The sequence below is a fragment of the Vitis riparia genome, chromosome 18 (genome assembly GCF_004353265.1).
Source record: "Vitis riparia cultivar Riparia Gloire de Montpellier isolate 1030 chromosome 18, EGFV_Vit.rip_1.0, whole genome shotgun sequence".
NCBI classification, from domain to species: Eukaryota; Viridiplantae; Streptophyta; class Magnoliopsida; order Vitales; family Vitaceae; genus Vitis; species Vitis riparia.
In genome coordinates, this window is record NC_048448.1 from 23,000,219 (window position 1) to 23,025,782 (window position 25,564).

General features: G+C 40.6%; 1 protein-coding gene across 1 annotated transcript; it reads right to left on the minus strand.

The window, feature by feature from the left end:
• Positions 1 to 1,553: 1,553 nt before the first annotated feature.
• LOC117907215 (protein PIGMENT DEFECTIVE 338, chloroplastic-like) lies at positions 1,554 to 25,086 on the minus strand. The gene is made up of 8 exons (XM_034820673.1): positions 24,144 to 25,086; positions 23,838 to 23,912; positions 23,690 to 23,761; positions 16,690 to 16,770; positions 16,436 to 16,533; positions 10,108 to 10,233; positions 2,212 to 2,260; positions 1,554 to 2,094 (listed from the first exon to the last, which is right to left on the minus strand). Exons 1-8 carry the CDS (start codon positions 25,005 to 25,007, stop codon positions 1,918 to 1,920), a joined length of 1,542 nt encoding a protein of 513 aa, XP_034676564.1. The 5' UTR covers positions 25,008 to 25,086; the 3' UTR covers positions 1,554 to 1,917.
• Positions 25,087 to 25,564: the final 478 nt, after the last annotated feature.

A 25,564-nucleotide genomic window follows, 5' to 3' on the forward strand; every position in this document is an offset into this window, starting at 1 on the left:
CAAACTAGGTGAGTAAAATAATGGCACAAAAAGTGTAGGGTGGGGGTCCTGCAAGCTCCCTCTCAGAGGTGCAAGGCCCCCATAAAAGGGGTTCAAATAATACCCTAATGTGGCCTTCAATTTTTCTATGCCCAAAACCCATTATAATATTGAAGCCTGAAGCCGGAGTTTCAGAGTCTAAGACCAAAATCCTAGTGAAATTCAAATCTAAAAGGAAATGAGAGTAGGAAGTGAGTGGTTTGGACAAAAACATAAAAAAGATGTCTCTAAGATAGGAAGGAGATACCAAGATGGAAATTGGAGTCAGATAGGCCTGCCTGCAATCTTTAGTGGTAGGAGATAGGGAACATGCATAGAATTTCTTACCATTCTTCTCATGTCTTTAAGCACAAGCATTTGATATGGCTGCTTCTTGAGACTTGAGCACTACTCTCTCTGTCATTAGTATCTTAGTTTATAGTTCATAAACCTAGACACTTGTATTTTTCCCTTTGAAATTTCATTTTTTTATTAGGGTTACACCATCCATATTGGAAGTAATTTCTTCCCATTTCAAATTTGTTTATATGTTGTTTGGATCTGATTTTCTAGCTTTTAATGATGTTTACCACACTTTCAAACATGATTTATCTATGTTTTGTAGAAGAAAAAAAAGTAAGAAAACCACATTTTTACTTAATTCAGTTATTAAAAATAAGAAAAATAACCTTATTTTTTAAAAACTATCCCAAACAGGCCCTTAGAAAACCAGCAAGATTAGTGGAGATGAAAGACACAACCAAGGACAAGCAGAGACCTAATGTAGTGCTCAAACTCCTGTAAGTAGGACAAGTGATGGGGCTTTCCTCTCTACCTACACTGACTTTAGGGTGCCTTTCTTTGCTCTTTGCTCGTGTCTTTAAATTTCATGGAGCCCATAACCCTATTAATAATAGGGCAGTCTCAACTTAGTTTGCTTTTAGATTCCATCTCATAGGGTAATCTCCCTAAACAAAAGATCAAAACCATAAAGAGACAAATTTTAAAGTCATGATAAGAAAAGCATGAAGAAGACAAAAAGATGGAAACCTTGGAGAAGAGCCACAGGCTCACTTAGTCACCCTGCATAAAAAATAACACATAAAAATGATCATGTATAGGGCTAGGGTTGGTAAGGACTCATAACAGAGATCTCCACAAAAGCATACTTGAAATTAAAAGGCATCATCTTTCTTGGTATCCTGCTTTGAGCTAAGAAAATGGAAGACTTTTTGGCAAGATGACCACTCGGTCAATATCAGATTCTTTGGTGCATAAACATATGCAATTTTCTTAACTGTTCTTGCAGCTTCTCAAAACCAGTGGCAAATGGAGGATCAGTTGTCAATTTGTCAGCATGCAGAGCTTTGTTGCGACTAACACCGAGTAACAAACTCTCAATGTCAAGCAACAAGTGAAGTACATCATACATTGAGATTGTTTTAAAACACTGAACGAGGATTCTTTAAATTAATGGAACTGGTCAACAACAAACTTGAAGGGCAAGGAAAGGGGAGGGATCAGAATCATGGATATAGAATAAATAATGATCACTTCTCATTGATAAATCATAAAGTAACATCTAAGGCAACTGCATAGATGAAAGGAAAAGGAGACACCAAACACAAACTAGAGAAAATTTGATCAGTGGGGCTACTAATTGAATGAGGAAAATCATGTTTGTGTTGTGATCATCATATGCTTTGTTTCGATATATTTTCAGATGGGTTGTGATCTGAAATGCAGTACACACCATCAAGATAAAACATTGATTTTTGTTAACCTTACCAAACAATGGCCTAACTGGAGATTTTACTTTCTTTCCATGCTCAGACGAGGCGTGGCTTGGGCGGTTTCACATTTTTCCAACTATATGAGGTCACTGAGAAACTCTATAGGTCAGTTTGGTCCATCATCCCTTTCAAATTTGAACCATCTCCAATTTGCATACAAACTTGCTTCGTCATGAAAAGGTAGAGCATCAGTTGGAAGAGGTTCTAACTTACGAGTTGCTGTAACTGCTGGCAGCTTTTGCCTATACTTTTTTGCCATTTCTTCAGCATCAGAAAAAACTTTCTGCCAGAAAGTAAAATCTTATGAAAATTGTAACTTTAGAAGTCAAAATCAGAGAATAGCCACACTTAGAAGACATTACAATATAGAAATAGAGATAAACAAGAAGAATATAAGCACCTCTTTGTTTGATAGAAATAGACCAGGCTCACTTTCGAGGTCAGCAATACTGCAAGCCATAATATCAAACTATCATTAGTGGCCATTATTTAGCATTAGCTAAACTTGTCTGATATGAACTGTTCTAAACATTTCCCCATTTTAGCTTCAGCAGGCAAACACAAAGGGTTTTAGCTTCAGGCAAACACAAAGGGAGTTGGCGCGGAAGGGGGGGGGGGGGGGGTGGGGGGGGTGTGGGGAGAAGGGATATAAGAACCACATACATCAATGATACAAGTTATGAAACTTTCATCAGGTGGGTTCATTCCCATCCTAGTTTCATGTAAGCCCATGATGAACTTAGAAACCATCTCAACCAAAAGATGGTGAGATGGAAAGACATGATGAACTATGATATCACATAATTGGAATACAAGCATTTTATGGGCAATTGCTAAATGATAAATGTGATTTTATTGGTTGCCAACCTCATATATACATGCATCATCAGATATCCAAAGTACAAAAGTGCACTATTATCCAGTGATTGTAGTACTAACAGAATCATCCGCAATCATCTCATCTATCAATATTAATGGACTTGGGGCAGAACCAAAGTGACCTTGGATGTCTCATTGAAATGAACCACTCAATCATGTTTTATATTGCGTTTTTGAGGCATACAGTCATCCTATAAAATGGCATCCCATTATAGAAGACAGATCTATCAACACAAATAATAGTCCATTTTCAGGATTTCAATTTTTCTTTCTTTTGTTCCAATGGCACAAGGCATCTGCTTTCTACAATTAACTCTGTTTTGGAATATGATCTAAGAGGATGGATTTGCAGCTTGTTTTGATAGGTACAATGGAAAATTTTCATTTCCATTTGACCTAACACAGTGACATAATGATAGTATAATCATTTTCTTTCTTTTTCCTTTCATCAGAACACAGAAGAAAGCTCCTACAAACTTCAACTTAATAGAGTTAGTAAACTTGCATGACAACCCCTTTGATAACTAGATGTTTTTTTTTTTTTTTGATAAGTAAGCACAGAATATATTGATAAGAGGCCAAAAAGCCACACGTATACAGGGGGTATACAAATTAGCTAAGCCTCACCACCAAAAAGACAACAAAAAACCCACCAGCCCTTAAGTGGAGGCTATCCACTCCAACGAGCCTATAAGAGACAACGACCTCTCTCCACTATACATTCTCGCCCAACACCATAATTTACAGACAAAAGAATTTTTAAGTTTCTGAATATCTATCATCCCTCCCCTAAAAGCAAGCCTATTTCTTTCCTTCCAAAGGGTCCAAAAAATGTACAACGGTATAGACTTCCATATCTTTTTCCTTTTTTTCCCTACAAAAGGGCCCCTCCAGCTTAATAAGACCTCCTTTACAGTTTCTGGAAAGACCCACTGAACACCAACCAAAGCACATATCATATCCCATAGGACTTTTGCCACTATACAATGTATGAGGATGTGATTTACAGTTTCCTCTTCGCAGCCACACAAGAAGCGCCGATTAGGGAGGTGCCACCCTCTTTTCTGAAGCCTATCAAGCGTAAGCACCTTGCCCCAAGTAGCTTCCCAAGCAAAAAACAGAATTTTTGTTGGGACTTTATCCACCCAAATGTTGTTCTTCGGAAAATTATTACCCACGGTATTTACCACCAAGTTGTAGGCTTCTTTTACTTTAAACTGTCCGTTTCTCCCCCCTTTCCAAAAAACAGCATCCTCTTCTAAAGAAGGATTGTACCCCCTCAAAGTATGAAGCATATTACCTACCATCTCCAACTCCCAATCATTGAATCCCCTCACAAATCTTAAATCCCAATCTCCTTGGCCTACATTCTGATCCCACATTTCTTCTACTGTGCCATTCCTATTAGCAGCCATCCCATAAAGGTGAGGAAACCTTTGGGACAACACTGTACAACCGCAACAAAGATCATTCCAAAAACTGATTTTGGAACCATTCCCCATATTAAACGCCATATTTTCCCAACACCAATCTTTTTCCTTCATAATTTCCTTCCAAACCCCTACTCCAAACGTCCCACTAGCCTTTTTGGTCATCCAACCAAGCCCCTCTTGCCTGTATTTCGCCAAAAGCACTTGTTTCCACAGATTTTCCTTTTCACAAGCAAACCTCCAAATCCTTTTTCCCAACAAAGCTTTATTTAGCGGGATTAGCTTCCTTAGGCCAAGCCCCCCCTTTTCCTTCTCCGTACACACAATCTCCCAATTAACAAGGTGCACTTTCCTTTCCAAGTTTCCTCCTCCCCAAAGAAAATCCCTTTGCACTTTTTCTAGCCTTCTCGCAACCGACTTGGGCATACGGAAGAGAGACATTTGATACAATGGTATACTAGCCATTGTGCTCTTAATAAGAATAAGTCTCCCACCTTTGGAAATATATTGACGCTTCCAATGCGCAAGTCTTCTTCTCATCTTTTCTTCCACCCCATCCCACACGGCAGCACTCTTGTTAGGAGCCCCCAATGGCAGCCCCAGATACACAGAAGGCAAAGAGCCCACCTTGCAGCCCAATTCCGCTGCCATCCCCTCCATCTCTTCCACCTCTCCAACTGGGATTATTTCACTTTTATCCAGATTTATCCTTAACCCTGAGGCGGCTTCAAACCAAAAGAGAATCCAACTCAAATAAGTTAGGAACTCCTTCCTGGCTTCACAAAAAACTATAGTATCATCCGCAAAATGCAGATGGGAAACATGCACAGGCTGCCTTCCTCCTCCTCGGATCCTACATCCCGACAAAAACCCCCCTTCAACAGCCCTCCTAATAAGATTGCTCAACACCTCCATTCCCATCACAAAAAGGTAAGGGGAAAGGGGATCTCCTTGCCTCAACCCCTTAGAACTTGGAAAGAACCCAGCCGACACTCCATTCACCAACACCGAAAACTTGGCTGTGGAGATGCAACTCCACATCCAACCCATCCACTTTGGACCGAACCCCATCTTTCTCATGACTTTCATCAAAAATTGCCAATTTAAACTGTCGTAGGCTTTCTCTATGTCCAGTTTACAGATGAGACCTCTCTCTCCCCTTTTTTGCCATGCATCAATTACTTCATTTGCAATTAAGGAGGCATCAAGGATCTGCCTCCCCATTACAAAAGCATTCTGATCAGTTGAAACCACTCTCCCTATCACTTTTTTGAGTCTATTGGCTAATACCTTGGCCAAGAGTTTGTACAGCCCCCCCCAAGAGACTGATTGGCCTGAAATCCGCAAGATCCTCTGCCCCCCCCCCCCCCCCCCCTTTCTTGGGAATCAAAACCAAAAACGTATTGTTAATGCTCTTGATGAAGGCCCCTTGCTCATAGAACTCTTTGAATAACTCCAACACCTCCTCTTTAACCAGGCCCCAGCATCTTTGCCAAAAAGCCATAGTAAAGCCATCCGGTCCTGGGGCTTTGTCCCCATTCATCTCCATCAGGGCACTATGGATTTCCTCCTCAGAGAAAGGGAGCTCCAAGTTCTCTGCCTCTTGCTGATTTAGTTGCTCTAACTGCAGCATTTCAATATCCGCCTTCCAATCTGAATTTTCCGTAAGTAAGTGTTGAAACGCATTAACAACCCCTTCTCTCACATCCTTCTCCTCAGTCATCCACACCCCATTTATCTTAATTCTGTCCATATAATTGAATCTACGATGGGCAGCCACCATGCGATGGAAGTAGCCTGTATTTTTGTCCCATTCCCTTAACCATAATTCTCTGGAATGCTGCCTCCAGTGAGTTTCCTCCAAAGAAGCCCACTTAGCAAAACTGTCCTTTGCTTCCTTTTTTGATATTGTTTCCTCCTCTGAAAGTCTTCTCTCACTTTCCACCATGTCCCAGTGGTCCACTAATTGAAGGGCAACAGCTTTATTGTCTTCCAATCTCCCAAACACTTCCCTATTCCACACTTTAAGCTTTTGCTTCACTGCTTTCATTTTTGTAGCCAACCTATAGCTGGCACTGCCTCTCACCTCCACTCCCTGCCACCAGCTATGGATTAACTCTTGAATCCCTTCCACTTTAAGCCACATGTTCTCGAATCTGAACGGAGAAGGACCTCTTCTCACAGTACCACCCTCCAGCACCACCGGAAAATGGTCCGATACAGGCCTAGACAACCTTTTTTGAGTCACGCTACTGAATTGATCTAGCCAACTAGAAGAGACCAAGAATCTATCCAACCTGGCCCAATACAGATTATTAGGCCCCCTACTCCACGTATAATCTCCTCCTTGCAACGGGAGATCAATCAGACCTAGCTCATCTATAACCTGAGCAAATTTCCTCATTGCTGCAGAAATTCTCCCTTGTCTATTCCTCTCATTTTGAGAAAGAATAACGTTAAAATCCCCCCCTACACACCAGGGTTCTTCCCATAATCCTCTGATTGCCCCAATCTCATCCCACATACAATCCCTCTCATTTTTGGTGAACGGGCCATACACCCCCGTGAACACCCAGACAGCTCCATCTTCCACCTTCCTAAACCGACAAGAAATAGAGAATTGACCCTCCTCCCACTCCAACAGCTCCAGCAGCCTTTTATCCCAACAGACCAGAATGCCTCCTGTCGATCCAGAAGCATCCAAGGCCCTCCAATCCAAGAATCTTCCCACTCCTATGCTTCTGACCACCCACTCAGCCATCAATTGAATTTTCGTTTCTTGAATACAGAGTAAGTCTACTTTCTGACTTTTCACAACAACTTTAATTAATTTCCTTTTAGAGCTATCATTAGCTCCCCTCACATTCCAACACATAATTTTAAGCTTCATTCACTTCTACAATTCGGCACCCTCTGTCCTGTGAAGGACTGCTCTGCTTGCTTCCTCCCTCATAATTTATTGAGCATTCCAGCCTTTTCAACTCCCTTTCAAATTTTGTCTTCTCTAACGCACCTCTACTGTATATCTTTTCTCTTCTTTTTCTGATTTTTGCCAGGAAATTCAAAATCTCCTTCTCCAACCCTTCTGTCGAGAAGCCCAAAAACTGGCTAAATTTGGCCAGATTGCAATCCTCCCATCCATTCTCCCTTTCCTCTCTAGCTTCTTGAGTCACAGCCAACTGTGACCCTCTCTCCCACTCCTTGTCGTTATTATTAACAATGTTGACTTCGATCAAATCCCAGCTCCCACCTCCATTATCAACAGATTTAAACCTACTCAGCGGGGTGTCATTTTGAATCTCCTCACAAACAACCCCAGAATGATCGTAATACTCCCCCTCCGGAGCCCAATCAAAAGGAAGAGAGGAAAAAGAAGAATACCCCGAGGCCCTAACCCCCCTTTGAATCTAAATAGACCCATACCTCGATTCCTCTTCGATTAAAGCCCGATCAGTCACTGAATGAGACGGTGCAATTTGCTGCTTCCATACGTCTTCCTTCTCCCTTATTTTGAAGAAATCATCTTCTCTATTTCTTCCCTCACTGTACTCATCCCGCGCCCAGAGAGAGACCCTCTCTAACTTACCATTTCTGCTCTCAGGCTGGGACGGGCTTAAAAATTCCCCCACCAGACCATTATTTCCATCCAATTTTGAGCTTGCATCAGCCCACCAAACTGGCTTAGAATAGGATGGCCCAATCCCAGGCCCATCCTCCTCAATCACCACCCCTTTTAGTTTTAACCCTTTTAATTGGCTCAATGTCATTTTTTCCCCTCCTTGGGCCTTAGGAGATAGCGGAACCTCATCAGGCCCAGCCCCAACAGACGCCACCCCATGCCGTTCTGGAAAAGGGCTGGACCCATGGGAATCCTTCCTGCCCACAGACGGGCCTGACTAGAGAAGCCCATCCTCCTGACCTAGATCTGCAGGAGACCGGGCCCCAAACCCTGCTCTGGCCCGCTTGCTAGTCCCATCCCCACCCACTCCTCTGACCTGCCCATCAGTCGCGTCAGCAGACAGCAGCAGCGCCTCGGGCCTTGCACTGTCCAACTCTCCAACGCGCGGGGTAGTGCGTGCCGCAGCTTCACCCTTGACCTCCTCTCTGTATTTTCCTTTCACACGGCTGCCCGATGTCACCTTCCTCATCTCCGACCTCACTTCCCACCAGAGATAAAGGGAATAACACACCTCCTCCACCACTATATCTAACCTGCTCGGCAAACTTCCATTCCTTGTCTTGACACGGATGCGAGCCCATTCCAAGTCCACCATCTTCTCCGTCTTGGGATCCATGGCTACAAAACCTCCACACTCGTCCCCCACTTTCCGCAAGATGGACGGAACCCATAATGAAACTGGAAGCCCTAGGATCTTTACCCATACTTCCTTCCTGCTCCCACCTTCATCTTTACAGCCACACCTAGGACTCCATCGTTCCAGCCCTAGCTGGACACCTCCCACCCACCTGCTTCCAGCGGACAGAACACGATCGGCTTCCCCATCAAACTGGAACTCCAAAAGGATCCTGCCCTTTTCCATCCTTGCCAGCCCTAGCTTACCCTGCAACCCCCAGGACCTCGCCATTAACCTCCTAGTCTCTCCATGTCCATTCCATTTACTGAGCTAGAATTCCAGCTACCTACAAGGCAATGCTCCAGTTTACGCAGGTTCCCCCTGATTTCCTCTTCTCTCACTTCCACTCTTATCACTTCCCCCTCCCTGCCATTTGTCCCCTTCACCATTTCCGCGAACGACTTACCCATACTTGTTTTCAACATGACCCTTTCCTCCTGCTTATTCTCCTCTTTGCCATTGCTTCCTACCACCTTCTTTAACATCTCCGCCATGAAGTTCCACCCCCCTCTCTCGCCTCTCCCTTTCGGAATAAAAATATTAAACCTCCTCTTTTCCTATTCGACCACCCCTAATCTAATGAAAGACCCTGCTTTGTTCTCATCCCGCACCAGAGAATAGGCTCTCCCATTTTCCCTCCAACCCCTTTCCCATTTTCCTTTATCCTCTGCCTTAATACACTGGTTCAGGCTATCCAGGAGTATTTTTGCACTCGACAGCCCCAAACGAACCCAAGAAGAAACCCCTCCCTTGCTTTCCTCAATAACGATTTGGGTTTTGCCCTGTTTCTCCTCCACCCCAATCTCGAAAATCTTTGACTCCACCCCAAAGCTCCCCTCTTTCCTTCTTCTCCTTCTTCGCTTTCCTTCGCGAAAACCTCCCTCATCGCCCTCACTCTCTCGCTCCATTTCGCCCATCTTAGAAATGGGAGATTTGTTGAAACAAAATGTCCAGTTTGAGCTTAAGATCAAACAATGAGCTAGGGATTCATTCTTCTTCTTTATTGGATACACCTATTGTTTGCGTTGATAACTAGATGTTGCTGCTTGGTGCTCCTGCACAAGGTTGCAATATAAATAAAACATATTCTTAGGTGCCAACACCAGGATCTTTGTGCAGGTTTCCCAGATAGCTTTGATGTTGGGTGAAATAAAATTTTAGAAAGAGAATATACACCTTGATTTCTGGATTCCAGTCAATTAAAAAGGGAAAGGCAAGGTGCTAAAAACCAGGCTTTGCCAATTTAGTAGTAGTTGTCCATATCCTTACCACTGTAACTGACAGGGGTGATTCAGAAGTTGTCATTTTTATCAACTATTTGATGAATATTCGTTTTTCTATTACCTAGATCAGATATAGCTATACAATTTCCAAGATAATTAAACTCCCCACCTGAAGATTCCACCATGGCCAGGATATTTCCAATAAAGTCTTTTCTTCTAGACATAGAGTTCTCCTTTCTTATGCCTTTTAAGCTTGTATTTTTTTTACCTTCATAACTTGAAGGAAATCAAACACTCAAGGGATGCAAAATTTTGGAAATAAATTAGAAAACTATGAAGAGAGGAAATGAACAATGACCTTGAGAGTCAGAATTGAGGATTACTTGTAAATGCTATAATGAGGGCTTACCTGAGAGCTATTTTGTTGGGAAACATGGACTTTACTACCATAACTTTAACCTTCTCATCAACTGTTAGCAAATCACTGACAGAAGTAACTCGGGCACGAGTGATGTTTGAGATATGCAGCAACCCACTGAAAAACATTAGAGAGTTATTAGTCATTTCTTCACCAGTGATAAACAAAAGAGAATAGGGAACTTGATTTAGCTTATGTGATATGTCTATGGATCATCTCCAAATACATACAATTTGCTGTAAGTGAATAGAAATCTAGAGCAATACTATTCATTAGAGGAGTCTTGGCAGATCTTTTAATTTACTTTGAAAAACTACAATTTATGAGAAAGTTTTGACTAATAAGAAAGCCTACCAGACAATTTACAAAGTTAATGTCCTATTTGTACCATTAAAACCAATTTAGAAATTTATTCAGTATTCAAAAGATGAAGATGTAGATGTAGAAAAGAAAAAAAGCAAATAAAAACAGCCAAAAGAGAAGTTTTCCCTCTATTTTTATTTTTATTTTTCACTAACAACCAATTTGTATAGAAGTTATTTAAAACTTCCTTAGTGGCCAGACTTAGTAGTTATCACGTAACCACAAATATCATCTTCTCCCCTGAAACCACCATTACTGTCACCACCATCGTGGCATTGCCTCTACCTCTACACTGCTGTGCCATTCATCAACACCACTGCCATCTTAGTAAACATAACCACAGCCTCTAACACCACCACACTGCTATGATCACCATCCACCAGGGGGTCGTCCATTCTTGCCAAGAAGCTTTAGGATCTCAGAACAGCCTCTTCCTCCAAGATCCTAAGAAGTGCTCTAGTGTCTAAAAGACCATTGGAGGGTTGCAGCAAATCAGTTATGCTTGAGAAAAGGTCCTTCACAGATGTAGTGAAAAAGGCTCATGGAGTGGTGGGTGAAGTGGTGTGGTTACAGCTAGGGGTTATGGAGGTCCAGCATAGGGAGGAACTACTGAAGTGATGCTTAGTGGGAAGATAAGGGGGAGTCTCCTGGCTCCATTTCAGTTTTTGCCCACTTTGAAGAGGCGGGCTATTAGGAGCAGGAACTTGAAAGGTGGTGTGAGGTTATCTTTGATAAGGGATGCTCTCATCCCTTTTTATTTTGAAGAAGCCTCTAACACAGAGTCGATGTTTGTAAGTTTTAAGAAGGCATGAGAATAAGCCCTTATATCTAGACAGATGGGCTCTAGAGGTAGGGTGTTTTTCATAGAAAAGTATTTCCAAAGGAAGTGTATGCAAGTGTTGTGGAGCTTCTGCCACATTCATGGTGTTGTCAGGTTTTGAGAAAGCTAGGAGAAGCTGTGGTGGATTTTTGGTAGTAGATAAAGATACCGCCCAACAACGAAAATTGCAATGGGCAGCAGTTTTGGTGAAATCAAACAGAAGGAGGATGCCTAAGACCTTAACTAGTGGTGGACTTATCGTGCTTTGCGATACAGCTCTGGTGGAAGTTCCACCGTGGCTATCTTAGGTTGCTCAAAGCTTGGTTGCAGCCAACTGGAGACAAGGGGACAGGTTGAGGATGTGTCACACACTGAAGGGAGAGTGGGGAGCAACATCTGTAAAAAAGGAGTGGCACATGGGACATGTTATCCTCTTATTCAAAGAGTAGGAGCAAGCCTGTGGCAGCTACTATTGGCTCTAAAAAGGGGGTCTTAGGTGGATCAAAAGATGGGTGTAGGTTTGCAAAGGATGAGGGGCCTAAAAGTTTGAGCAAAGATAGCTTTGTTTTTGTTTTGTTTTTTTGTTTTTTTGTTTTATAGGTAAAAAGAAAACATGTATTAAGAAGAGAAGTGCCAAAAAAGTGCCCCAAAGCACACAAAGAGAGTATACAACACCCCTCAAAGAGCCCCTAACCAATCCACAAAATCTACAATAGAGGATAAGCCGGAAACTATAAACAATTTGGACCACGCCTAAAGATTACAAGGAAAAATAAGTTCAATCCCTTGTACAGACAGCTCTTTGTTATCAAGCGCTCTATTATTCCTTTCTTTCCAAATTATCCACAACAAACACAAAGGAACAGCCTGCCAAACCTTCTTCCTTTTCCTACCCACAAAGGACCCGTGCCAACTTAAAAGCAACTCTCTCATTGAAGAGGGCAGCACCCAAGACACACCAAACAAAGAAAACAAAATATGCCAAGCAACCCAAGTTTTGTCACAATGGATAAGAACGTGATCAATTGATTCTTCCTCTTTGTGACAAAGAAAACATTTGATTTCCATTGACCACCCTCTCCTCCTTACAAGATCCAGAGTTAAGACTTTACTCCAAGTAGCCTCCCATGCAAAGAAGCTAACCTTAGGCAACACCCAAGAATTCCAAATGATTGCAACTGGGAAATTGGAAGGACCTCCAAGCTCCAAAACCTTGTACAGGGCTTTAATAGAACATTTTCCACACTTGGCCTAAATTGAGAGAGCGGTAGCTAGTGGCAAGCTCATAAAAGTTGGTGGGCTAAGTGGTGGGTTTGAGGGGTCATACTTGAAGGAGGCCCATTGCCAAAGGGAAGGGAGTAGCATAATGTGCTAAGCCAAGAGAGCCCCATAGAAAGGGATGGGTAGTGGAATCTCTAATCTCTAGAGGGGTTGTGGGCTAGGTTGACAAGTCGTTGAATTTAATGGGTGTGAGCCTAGACTGGAGGAGATGGTGGATCTTCGGGTGAGTTGTAGGCTAAGTTGACACTTTGTTGAATATAAAGGGGGCGGGCCTTGGTTGGAGGAGTGAGTGGGCATAATCTCTTTAGGCTTAAAGGGCTTTGAGGTTCCTTTTGTCTCTAGCTCATCCTTCTAAGTAGGATGTTGAGCAAGAAGAGGTAGGTGGGGGGGTTGAAGGGAGTTCGATGACATCGAGGTAATGGTAGTGCAATCCATATCGTTTTTTTCGCCTTATGATCGCCGACAATGCACTCATGGCAGAAGGGGCTAGATTCCTAGGTTCTCTTTTCTTTGTGATTTCTTTGGGAAGTAGGATTAAATCAGGAAAGAGATGTTTTAATCAAGAAAGAGATGGTCATAAATTAGGGGGGATTCTAGGACTCCAAGGAGAGGGAGGGAGTCCTTTCTCAAGAAGAGGGTTTTTTTCGCCTTATGATCGCCGACAATGCACTCATGGTAGAAGGGCTAGATTCCTAGGTTCTCTTTTCTTTGTGATTTCTTTGGGAAGTAGGATTAAATCAGGAAAGAGATGTTTTAATCAAGAAAGAGATGTTTTAATCAAGAAAGAGATGGTCATAAATTAGGGGGGATTCTAGGACTCCAAGGAGAGGGAGGGAGTCCTTTCTCAAGAAGAGGATGAAGTTAGAAGGATAGCAAAGAGGGGGTGTCACAAGTGGACCCTTGTTGAAAAACCTAATAGAAGTAGAAACAGAAGGAGATTTATAATTGGGGGAAGTTTGAGAAAAGTCATAACGCTACATTTTTTGTGTTCATCCCAAAGAAAGGGGGGCGTGGAGGATATTAATGAGTTTAGGCCTATTAGCTTGGTGAGTGATCTATATAAGATCCTTGCTAAAGTTTAGCAAAGAGATTGAAGAAGGTGGTGGGAAAAGTGGCTTCCAAGTCTCATAATGCTTTTAGAGAAGAAATGCAAATTCTTGATGTGGTGTTAATTGCTAAGGAGGTTGTAGTTTCTATGTTGAAAAGTGATGCATGTGGCATCAAGCTAGACATTGAAAAGACATGATTACATCAACTAGATTTTCTTTCTATTAGTTCTTGAAAAAGATGAATTTTGGTCAAAAATAGATATGATGGATTAAATGGTGCATATTTTCTACAAAATTTTCAGCACTTGTTACTGGCACCCCTTCTAGTCTTTTTCAAAGCTCTAAGGGTTTGAGACAAGGGGATCCTCTTTCTCCTAATTTATTTGTTATGGCAATGGAGGTTCTTAGGTTTCTTTTGAAGTGAGCTAAGGAAAGAGGCTAACTATTGGGATTTAAGGAGAGAAGTAGAGGTGGTGAAGGGAAGGAAGTGCCCTATTTGTTGTTCGTAAATGATACCCTTGCTTTTTGTGAGGCTTTTCTAGATCAAACAGATCATTTAAGCAAGTTGATCATGTAGTTTGAAGCCATCTCATGTTTGAAAATTAACATAGAAAATAACAAGTTGATTCTAGTTAGAAGGGTGGATAATGTGGAGAAGTTGGCCTATGAATTAGGGTGTAAGTTGGGAGAGTTTTTTTGTTCTTATATGGGGCTTCCATTAAGCACTCTTTTTAAATCAATGGCAATTTATGATGGGATGGAAGAGCGGTTTCCCAAAAGGTTGTCGATATGGTAAAGATAATATATCTCTAAAGACAAAATAGGCTTACTTTGATTCAACCACATTATTTAGCTTGCCCATCTATTGTATGTCATTGTTTTCTGATCTAAGAAGAGTTAGATGGAAGCTTAAGAAGATTCAACAAGATTTCCTCAAGGGAGATAGGGCTTTGGAGAGGAAACTTCATCTAGTGAAGTGGTTGATTGTCTGTAGGGAGAAAAGAAAAGGAGATTTAGGTGTTATATGTCTTCACTAAATAAGGCTCTTTTGTGTAAGTGGAGTTGAAGATATGCATCTGAAATGGGAGCTATCTAGAAACAAGTTATAAGTGGAAAATATAGGAAGGAAGGAGGAGGGTGGCGATCTTGTGGCATGAGATATGAGTATGGTGTTAGGTTATGGAAAGTTATCAGTAAGGATTGAGACATCATTAATCATATAACTTCCTTTTTGTGGGGAATGGGAGAAGGGTAAAGATTTGGAAGGATAGGAGGTGTGGGGATGAGCCCTTGTGTGTTTCTTTCTCATCACTATATGCTTGAGCCTTATCAAAAGAGGCTTGGGTGGCAGATTTGTAAGACCTAACAAGTGATAAGGATAACGGAAACCCTTGTTTCTCTAGACATCAAAATGCTTGGAAATTGGATAATGTAAAAAAAACAAAACTCTTTTCTAGACTATAAAGCAAGGTAGTGAATATAATGGAGGAGGACATAGTGGTGTGGATAGATTTGAGGAATGATACCTTCCTTGTGAAGTCTCTATATGTTGCCTTGGAGCCTATGAGTTCAATTCCTTTTCCAACAAGGGTTAATTGGAATCCTTGGTTTCCATCTAAAGTAAGTTTCTTCGAATGGGAGGCTTGTTGAGGAAAGGTATTAACTCTCAATTAATTTTGGAGAAGAGGTTAGGAGTTGGTCAATTGCTATCTCTATAAAGTAGAAGAAGAATCAATTGATCACATTCCTCCTCACTATGCTAAGACAAGGTCTCTTTGTTTGGCATTCCTTAGGTGTTGTCTACCATAGGTAGAGAGAATCTTTTAAGATAGCATGACTCCTTTATGGGCAGAAGACATAAGAAAGTTTGGAGAGTTGTTCCTTTGTGCATTTTTTGAACAATTTGAAAAGAGAGAAATCAAAGTTCATTTGAGAACGAGAAGCAATTTGACCATATTCTAAAAGAGTCTTTTCCTTAATAATATCTTCTTAAAGTTGTGCATAGATGAAGGCTCAATGCTTTGAATTGATTTTGTTGATTGGTTGGATCCCCACTAAGGGAGAGAGTTGTTTCTTGTGTTCTCTCTTTTTTTACTTTACCTTTGGCACTCATTGTATATGTCTTGTGTTTGTTTATAAAATCTTATTATTGCCTATTGATATATATATTGTTTTGCTTGCTTGTAAAAAAATGTATTTATTTTAAAGCAAAACATATAGAACTGTTTAAAATAAAATCATAAATATCAGTTACACAATCTTTTACTATACATTTTATCTCATAACATTTATTGCATATATCTTGTACACAGAATTCAGATGAATTGAGTTCACTTTCTGAACTAGCCAACCTGGACCTCAACCGCATGAACATAACTGATAAGTGCATCATAGGGGATGAAGTAAACATGGTTTGTGCTAAATTTTCAGCATTCTTAACTTTCTCAGAATCATCTCCCCTTTTCTGCACCAGTCCTAACAAGTCATTACTTAGAAGTAAGGCACATGCATATAGAAAGCATCCAGCTAGGTGAAAGTAATACAAAACTGTCTTGGTGCTATATGTTGGCATCTTTATTTCCTTCCATTCTTTTCCAAATTCATATAATTTAGCTTCTACTAATGTGATAACTCTTTATCCAAGAAACAATGTGATTTGTTTCCTTATTTTGTTATTCAGATATCAGCTTATCCCACATTCACAGCTTTGTTTCTGCTTCTTGGTAACAAACTTCAACATGGCATAAATCAAGGAAAAATTAGATGTGCAACTAGAGACCAGGTTATAGACCCAACAGTATCTCACCTTCTATTACTTTCACCAATCATTATTTGAGCTCCATATGGAAAAATTTTCTTAACAGTTCCTTCTACAAGTGTTCCCTCTTGAAGGTGAGACTTTTCCTGCAACATTAAATAGCGATTCAGGAGGGCTCTGTTTATAAGGAGGAGACAAACAGACAAAAACTCCCACTAATATTTTAAGTGTCATGCACACACACACACACACAAGAGAGAGAGAGAGAGAACAACAACACAAAATCCCAAGAGAAAACTGACCCAAGCATCCTTCTCACTGAGTATTAAGTCATTCTTTGCTTCATCTATTCTAGTAATCTGCACATATAGTCGGCGTCCAACCTACACCATCAAGAAACCAACAAAATGAAAAGAAAAATCAATACAAAATGGGTTAGAAAATGTGAGGAAAATGACTTAATAAACATGGAGATGCTAGAACTAAATTACCAGTTTAGTCAAAGTGTAAGCCAGAGAACCATTTGCTTGGCCATACAGACAATATTCAGTGCCTAGACTCAGAAACTTGCCAGCAGTTGACCAGGTGAGACCAACGGTGGCAGCTCCTTAAGGTGTGTTATGACGGTTATTTTGTACATAAAGTATTTTATGAATAAAAGGAATCTTTATTTTTATTTTCCATGGGGTCTAACTCAAATAATAGTTGAGTGCTCGCCTCTCAATAACATTCATGCTGCAAGCAAGTCAATTTTAGATACAGCTCTCAATTTGCAATAATGACACTTCAACATACACTGGTTTCTCTCAACTTAAGTGAACAAAGCTTTTAATTCAACCATTTGGCATCAGCTACCCAAATCCTATTTTAGGATTCCATTCTATGCATGTCCATGTTTTTGTCATATTGTCCACCATGATGTGTTTTGTTCACTGTGTCAACAAACATTCTTTTTTCTTTTTTTTTTTTCTCATCCTCAAAGCATCCAAAAATTGAAAATTGTAAACCACCTACATAGTTTTTGAAGGCCTTTCACAAGGTGCACCTCCAAACAAGAGAAGCATAAATAAAATGGGTCCCAAAAGATTTACTCCTCTGTCAGAAAGGTGTCTGCCTAGCATGCTTTTTCACACATTGTATGCCTCAGAGGAATAGACAAATGCTTATGCCTCGCAAAGTCTTTTTACACCATAGCATGTAAGAAATATGCCACAATCAAACATGCTTATGTCTTTTCTCATAGATACTAATTTTCAATATTTGTGTATACTGCTTATGTTGTATATCAGCTATTTCTTTAGCTTTTTCTTTCTTGATAAATTTTATATAAAGAGAAAATGGCTTATGCTTCATGAGAATAAACATTTTCTCTTTTCATTTTTATATCTAAATTCATCTATTAATTTTTATATATATTATAATCACTGTTAAGAGAGAGAGAGAAGAAAACCTTGATTCTCATTCACTGTGTCTACTTACAATTAAGAAAATATATATATACAAGGCTAGGAGTCCTAACTACCATACATGTGACCATATTAAAAAGGAAAGATTGTACACTATAAATTCATTATATTCAACACTCCCCCTCAAGCTGGAGCATATACGTCATATGCACCAAGCTTGTTACAAATGTATTTAATCTTAGGACCTCTGAGAGATTTAGTGAAGATGTCTGCTAGTTGATCATTTGAATTAACAAAACTTGTAGCAACACATCCTGATGCGATCTTTTCTCTAATGAAGTGACAGTCAACTTCAATATGTTTGGTCCTTTCATGAAAGACTGGATTAGATGCAATATGTAATGCGGCCTGGTTATCACAGATGAGTTTCATCTGTTCATCCTTTCCAAATCTCAACTCTCAAAGAAGATGTCTCAACCATATGAGTTCATATGTTGCCAAAGCCATAGCTCGACACTCAGCTTCAACACTAGATCTGGCCACTACATCTTGTTTCTTACTCTTCCAAGATATTAGATTACCTCCAATAAAAACACAATACCCTGAAGTGGAACGTCTATCTGTGGGTGAACCAGCCCAATCTGCATCTGTGTAACCAACAACCTAAGTATGACCTCTGTTCTCGTACAACACACCTTGGCCTGGTGTACTTTTGATATATCGAAGAATGCGGATTACGGCATCCCAATGGCTATCACATGGTGACTGTAGAAATTGACTAACAACACTCACAGGAAAATAAATGTCTGGACGAGTAATGGTGAGATAGTTCAATTTAACTACGAGCCGTCGATATCTCCCAGGGTCTCCTAAAGGCTCCCCCTGTCCTGGTACAAGTTTGACATTCGGATCCATAGGTGTGTTTATCGGTTTACAATCTAACATACCAGTTTCTTCCAGGATGTCTAAAGCATACTTCCTTTGGGAAAGGACCACATCGGAACTGGATTGAGCTATCTGAATTCCCAAGAAATACTTGAGTTTCCCCAAGTCTTTGGTCTGAAAGTGGGTAAAAAGATGTTGCTTTAGTTTCTGAATACCATCTTGATCACTGCCAGTAATGACAATGTCATCCACATAAACAACCAGATAAATACACTGCCCTAAGGAGTTATGATGATAGAAAACTGAATGGTCTGCTGTACTGTGAAGCATGCCAAACTCTTGAACAACAGAACTAAAACGGTCAAACCATACTCGAGGAGATTGTTTCAAGCCATATAGAGAATGGCATAACCTGCACACTAAACCAGACTCCCCCTGAGCAACAAAACCAGGAGGTTGCTCCATATAAACTTCCTCAGCAAGATCACCATGAAGGAAGGCATTTTTAATATCCAACTGATAAAGAGGCCAATAACACATAGCAGCCATGGAGAGAAGTAAGCGGACAGAAGCAATCTTGGCAACAGGGGAGAATGTGTCACCATAATCAGAACCATAAACCTGAGTATAGCCTTTAGCAACTAAGCGGGCCTTAAGGCGATCAACCTGACCATTAGGACCAACCTTAACTGCATAGACCCAACGACATCCAACTGTAGATTTACCAAAGGGTAAAACAACAAGATCCTAAGTACCATTAAAGTGCAGAGCATCCATTTCATCCACCATTGCCTGTCGCCAGCCTGGATGGGAAAGAGCTTCATGGGTGCTCTTTGGAAGAGAAACAGAGGATATAGCAGAAACAAAAGCAGAATAGGGTGAAGATAATCGATGATAACTCAAAAAATTGTAAATAGGATGAGGATTACGAGTAGAGCGAGTACCTTTCCGAATAGCAATGGGTAAATCATCAGGAGAAGGCAGAGCCGGGGCAGGAGAAGCCGAAGTGATAGAAAGTGAGTCAGCAGGTGCCTCAGCAAAAGGGAGAGGAGCAGCGACACGAGGGCGACGATGATAAACCTGAAGTGGTCAAGGAGGCACAACATCAGATGGGGAGACAATGGGAAGAGGCAAGACTTCAGAAACAGGAAGAGACTCAGAAGTGGTGGAAAAGAATGGTGAGTCCTCAAAGAAAGTGACATCAACGAAGATAAAGTATCGATGAGTCTTAAGGGAATAACAGCGATAACCCTTCTGAAGTTTGGAATATCCCAAGAAGAGGCACTTCATGGCTTTGGCGGAAAGCTTGTCCTGTCCAGGAGTGAGAATATGAACAAAACAAGTACAACCAAAGACACGAGGAGGAAGGAAATAAAGTGGTTGGTCAGGGAAGAGAATGAAATAAGGAATCTGATCATGTAAAACAGAGGAGGGCATACAATTAATTAAATAACAAGCGGTAAGAACAGCGTCCCCCCAAAAACGAAAAGGAACATTACTATGGAGGAGGATAGTACGAGCTGTCTCAACAAGATGTCGATTCTTGCGTTCAGCTACCCCATTTTGTTGAGGAGTATGAGCACAAGAAGACTGATGAAGAATCCCATTATGAGACATAAATGAAGTAAATGGAGCTGAAAAATATTCTCTGGCATTATCACTGCGTAACACACGAATAGAAATATTGAACTGGGTCTGGATTTCAACATAAAATTTCTGGAAAATAGAGAATAACTCAGCTCGATTTTTCATTAAAAATAACCAAGTACATCGAGAATAGTCATCAATGAAAGTGACAAAATACTGAAATCCTAAAGTAGACGCAGTCCGACAAGGACCCCAAACATCAGTGTGGACAAGCTCAAAAGGAGACTTTGCTCGATTATTCAAACGCTTTGGGAACGAGACACGAGTATGTTTCCCAAGCTGACATGACTCACACGAAAGCGACGACAAAGTGGAAAAATGAGGGACCATCTTCGGGAACTTGTAGAGACTAGGGTGGCCCAAACGACTGTAAATGAGAAGAGGAGCATCAGTGGAAATGCAAACTGTAGGAGATGAATCCGAGGTGAGGTGATAGAGGCCTTGAGACTCACGTCCTATGCCAATCGTCTTCCCCGTACTCCGGTCCTGCAAGGTCACAAATTTATCAGAAAAGGTAATAGAGCAATTAAGAGTACGAGTGATTTTGCTGATGGAAATAAGATTAAAAGGACATTCAGGAGTATAAAGGACAGAAGTGAGAGGTAGAGAAGGCAGAGGAAGGGCCAAACCAATACCTTTAGCTACAGTTTGAGAACCATTAGTTAAGGTAACAGTAGGTAAATCAGAGGTAGTAGTAATAGAGGAGAAAAAATCCTTATTACCAGATAGGTGATCAGAAGCTCCAGAATCTAGAATCCAGGGTCCGAGAGAAGATGTGTGGGTAAGGCAGGCAGAAGCATTACTAGGTTGGGCAACAGAGGCAATAGAAGCCTGAGATGCCTGAGATGCGGAGGAGCTCGGAGGCTGAGGCAGCTGAGAATCAGAGGACTGGGCCACATGGGCAATGCAAGGAGGCCATCCATGTAACTGATAGCAACGATCGCGAGTGTGGCCAAGTTTATTGCAATAGGTGCAATGAGGACGTTGGCCTCTACCTCGGTTACCACTGCGTCCTCCTCGAGAGGTAGTGTGAGAAACTAACACAGAAAAATCTGAAATGCTATCAAATGGCAAAGTCTGAGTGGACGAGATACGAAGGAGGCGAGCAAACACATCATCCAAGGACGGAATTGATGAACTACCAAGAATTTGATCGCGGACAGGCTCAAGATCTGGACGGAGGCCAATAAGAGTAAGGACCATGAAGAATTTATCAAGCTGTGTTTGTTGAGCCCCAACATCAGGAGTAAGAGGCATCACAGTCAAAAACTCCTCCTTAAGAGAGGCAATCTGACCAATATAAGTAGATAGATCCAAGTCCTGTTGGCTGATATGGACAATAGCAGAAGCCACCTTATAAAAACGCTGGATATCATTTGTGTATAATCCTTTGGCCTGAGTCCAAAATTTAAAACAAGTTTTGTAGGCTCGAAGATGAAGAAGGATCTTGGGATCAACGGATTGTCATAATACACTACATAACTGGGCATCTATCTTTCTCCACTGTACGCGCTCAACCTCAGGGATATCTGCCTCCTATGTAACCAAGTGATCCTCATATCCTTGTCCCATAAACCAAAGTTCAACAAAGGCAGACCAAGAAAGATAATTTTCACTGCCAACCAATTTCTCCGAAGTAATCATAGGAGATCCAGATATGACCGAGGAAAAAAAATGGAAGTTTTAGTAGCCATATCCACTTATCTGGAGAATGAAGTATATTTGGATCGAAGAGAGCCCTAATACGGCTTCAGATGCGGCTGAAGAAGGAAAAACCGAAGAATCGCCCGTGTGAGAAACCAAATGGAAAAGAAAAACAACCGTGGCACCACTGGAAAGGTAGAAGAACACTTCCCAAGGCACGTGCAGGGATTGGGGTTGAGAAAAAATAGTCGGAGGACACCGGAAAAACTGTTCGGAGGGCCGGCGGAGGCAAAAGAACCCCAAAAGAGGCACGTGCAGGGCTCGGATGGCAGAAACAGGTATGAAGGGTGGCTAGTCGGCGTCAGGCGAGGCTGGAGGAGGAAGCGTGTCGCCGGAAAGTGGCTCACACGCCCTCACGCGTAGGCGCGTGAGATGCAGTCGCTGGCCGGAAAAACGCGTGTGGCCGGCGCGTGGGTGGTTTTTTGGCTCCAGTGCTTTGGGAAAAATTGGAGATCTCCTCCAGGCACTCCTTGCGGTGTGGGAAAAAGACGTCGCCGGAAAGTTCATCGGCGGTGAATGTTTTCTAACGATGATTCGACTGACCGGAAAGCTTTGGGGTCTGGGGAAGGTGACCGGAATGAAACACGGTCACAGGAAGGTTTCCCGGAATTGATGACACGGGGAAACTAAAAAGAATTAGGTTTTCTCCCTTGGCTCTGATACCATGTTAAGAGAGAGAGAAGAAAACCTTGATTCTCATTCATTGTGTCTACTTACAATTAAGAAAATATATATATACAAGGCTAGGAGTTCTAACTACCATACATGTGACCTATATTAAAAAGGAAAGATTGTACACTATAAATTCATTATATTCAACAATCACCAACTTTTTACATACCTTTAAATATAAAGATAAAAAATCAAAAAGCTTACGCTTCATGCCTCAATGCTCACCTTGCTTAGTAGAAAGGAAAATGTTTTATTTATGTTCTAGTTGATCCTGATTTGATACTAGGAGTATATTGTTTTTTCCCCAACCACATTTTAACCATCTCATTTTATGAACAAAAGTTTTCATTCAATTTGTTAGGTAATACACAAACCTACAAGAGACATAAAGCCTTACTTGACTCCATTCATCCCCTCTAATGCTAAGGGCAACATCTTTTTCGATCTCTTCTGTGTCATAAATTCCCTTTCAATTTATCTATTTAGTCTTCCTTTATTTTCCATAATTCACCATATTACTCCTCAATACCCTTTATGCTTATCCTATGTCAATAATGACCATACACAGGTCTTCTTCTACCATATATACCTTCACAATCTGACACCTGAACAATAAGATAGCTTCTATTTGATTTCCCCCACAGGGATCTAAACTAATGTCCTTGTACTCTTCCTTCAAGTAGTAGTCTTAGCCTAATCACTCACTCCCAAAGTCTCATAGTATGTAAACATTTGCATATCTCCTCTTCTCTAGTAAATCCTAGTTCTAGATTAAATAGTCAGTATCCATCTATTATGAACGCTAATCTGTTATCTTGACACATTCTAAACCATTGTCACCATGGAAATCTCCATCTGATGCAGTACAACTATATTAAAGTTGAGATTAATGCAACATGTATACATATAAACAGAATCAATGGTAACCCCACAAGTAACTAATATTAGAAAATTACCCAGCCTGAAATCCCAAGAAGTTCTAACTTACATTTTCTTTCAACTCGGTAAAGCTTTTAACTCTATTCAACAACTCAGCCTTAGGAAGAAAAGCTCGTAAACCCTGCCAAAACCAAATTCCAAATTTAGTAACAAACACTTACAAGGACCAATCAAAGGGAGTGTGTATGGAAGTAAACCTCAATTCTTGTCAGAAGACCACCAGTATTCCACTCTGTTATTCTAACCTCGATAGGTTCATTGAGTTGTTTTATCTGCCAAAAACACAAAAAATTTCAACAAAACGTTTGAATCCCATTGACAGATATCACATATAAGTTCAAAGTTATCATAGGCAACTAAAATCATGATCTTAGATTCAAAAAACCGGTAATAACTGCCCCATACAGTGTTGAATACCACTAAGAGGCCAAGCACCGACTCTATAGTAACAGCAAGAAAATATCAAATAGACGTTTCACCAAAAGAAAAAGTAAGAAAAGAACCTGCCTCACTCGATGCCAGGCAATCCTCCGAAAGAACCGCCGTGTAGAAAGCAAAGGCCGGCCACTGAGCGTTCTTCCAAGAACCTCAGCAAACAAAACGGTGCCAGTCTCCACAACAGGGCTCCCTTGCATAGGTACCCTACTCAATGCATCATCATTCCTAACGATGCTCATTTTCCCATGAACCATAAACTCCTCAGCATCTTTCTCCACATCACACAACAAGTATTCCATCTCTTTGTCATACAAAGGAAGCACCTCCTTGGTCAGCATTGTGCCCAGAAGGTCTGACCCAACATTCACATCAAGCTTGTTCTCATTCCCTGAAACAACCACACCCACTACAAAATCACCAGGTTTTGGCTCATAATACTCCACAGACACCAGTTTAGTAGACCCGCTCTCACTTATCTCACTGCCATCTTCCCCAGATGCTCCGTTGGCCTCCTCTGAACTCTCCCTGGGCTTAAAGAACTTTAAAAAAGGTGCTAATGCCTCATCTTTATCAGGCTTTTTCAATTCAGAATCAACATCTGAAGCAGAACCATTGTTTAAAGGCACCGGAGAAGGCTTACCCAACAATTCAAGCTCTTCAATATCTTGAACCCCATCAATTTCTGGGGTTTCCGGCAGCTGGGTACTCGAAATATCATAAAAAATGTCGTTTGGAGAGCAAAAGGAGATTTGGGTTGTTCTCCAAACGGGCGAATTCTTAGGAGAAACTAGGGTTTTTGATTGGGGTTTTCGAAGTGGTAATTTGGGTGTGTTGTGGAAGGAAGTAAACGAGATGTTGGAATTTAGAGGTGAGTGAGATGAGAAGCGGAAAGAGAGGGAATTGGAGGGATGGGCAAGGACTATTGGCATCTCCTTATCTGAAGCAGAAACTCATGAGCGTGAGCTCTGTCTGTTGGATTCTTTCAGCTTGATTTTCCTTGACGGTGTGGACTCCTCAACCATGAATTTGTCTAAAACGTAATACCCGTTGTTTTATCATTTTTAATATTATTATTATTATTATTATTATTATTATTCACTTATATGAAAAAAAAATTAACTTTTAAAAAATTAAATTAAATTAAATTAAAAAAAAATTAAATTATAATTTTATTGTTGAGATAAGAATCAGAACTTTTTATACGAATCATTTTTAATATCAATTTAATAGTTTAATATTACTTAATAACTTAATTTAAGTTATTATATTGATTAAATATATTTAATAATTTAAATAAAAATAATTTTAATTATTACGTCAATTAACTTATTTTAAATTTTAAATTTTTTTTAACTCATTTATCTATATTTAATAATATTATATTTTATGATCATGGCTTCATATCTATGTACTATTCATTTTTCAAAGTGGTTTCTTAATAGTTATTTTATAAATCATTAACACTTTTAATATAGATGTTCAACAA

Bases quoted from the DNA above. Each gene is read 5' to 3' on its own strand.
- LOC117907215 (XM_034820673.1), bottom strand. From the start codon at position 25,007: ATGCCAATAGTCCTTGCCCATCCCTCCAATTCCCTCTCTTTCCGCTTC. The intron at 23,913-24,143 runs GTTCTTTTCTTA...TGTTTTTGGCAG, and splicing joins CCTGGCATCGAGTGAGGCAG to ATAAAACAACTCAATGAACC. The intron at 16,534-16,689 runs GTCAGTTTTCTC...TTAATGTTGCAG, and splicing joins TCAGTGAGAAGGATGCTTGG to GAAAAGTCTCACCTTCAAGA.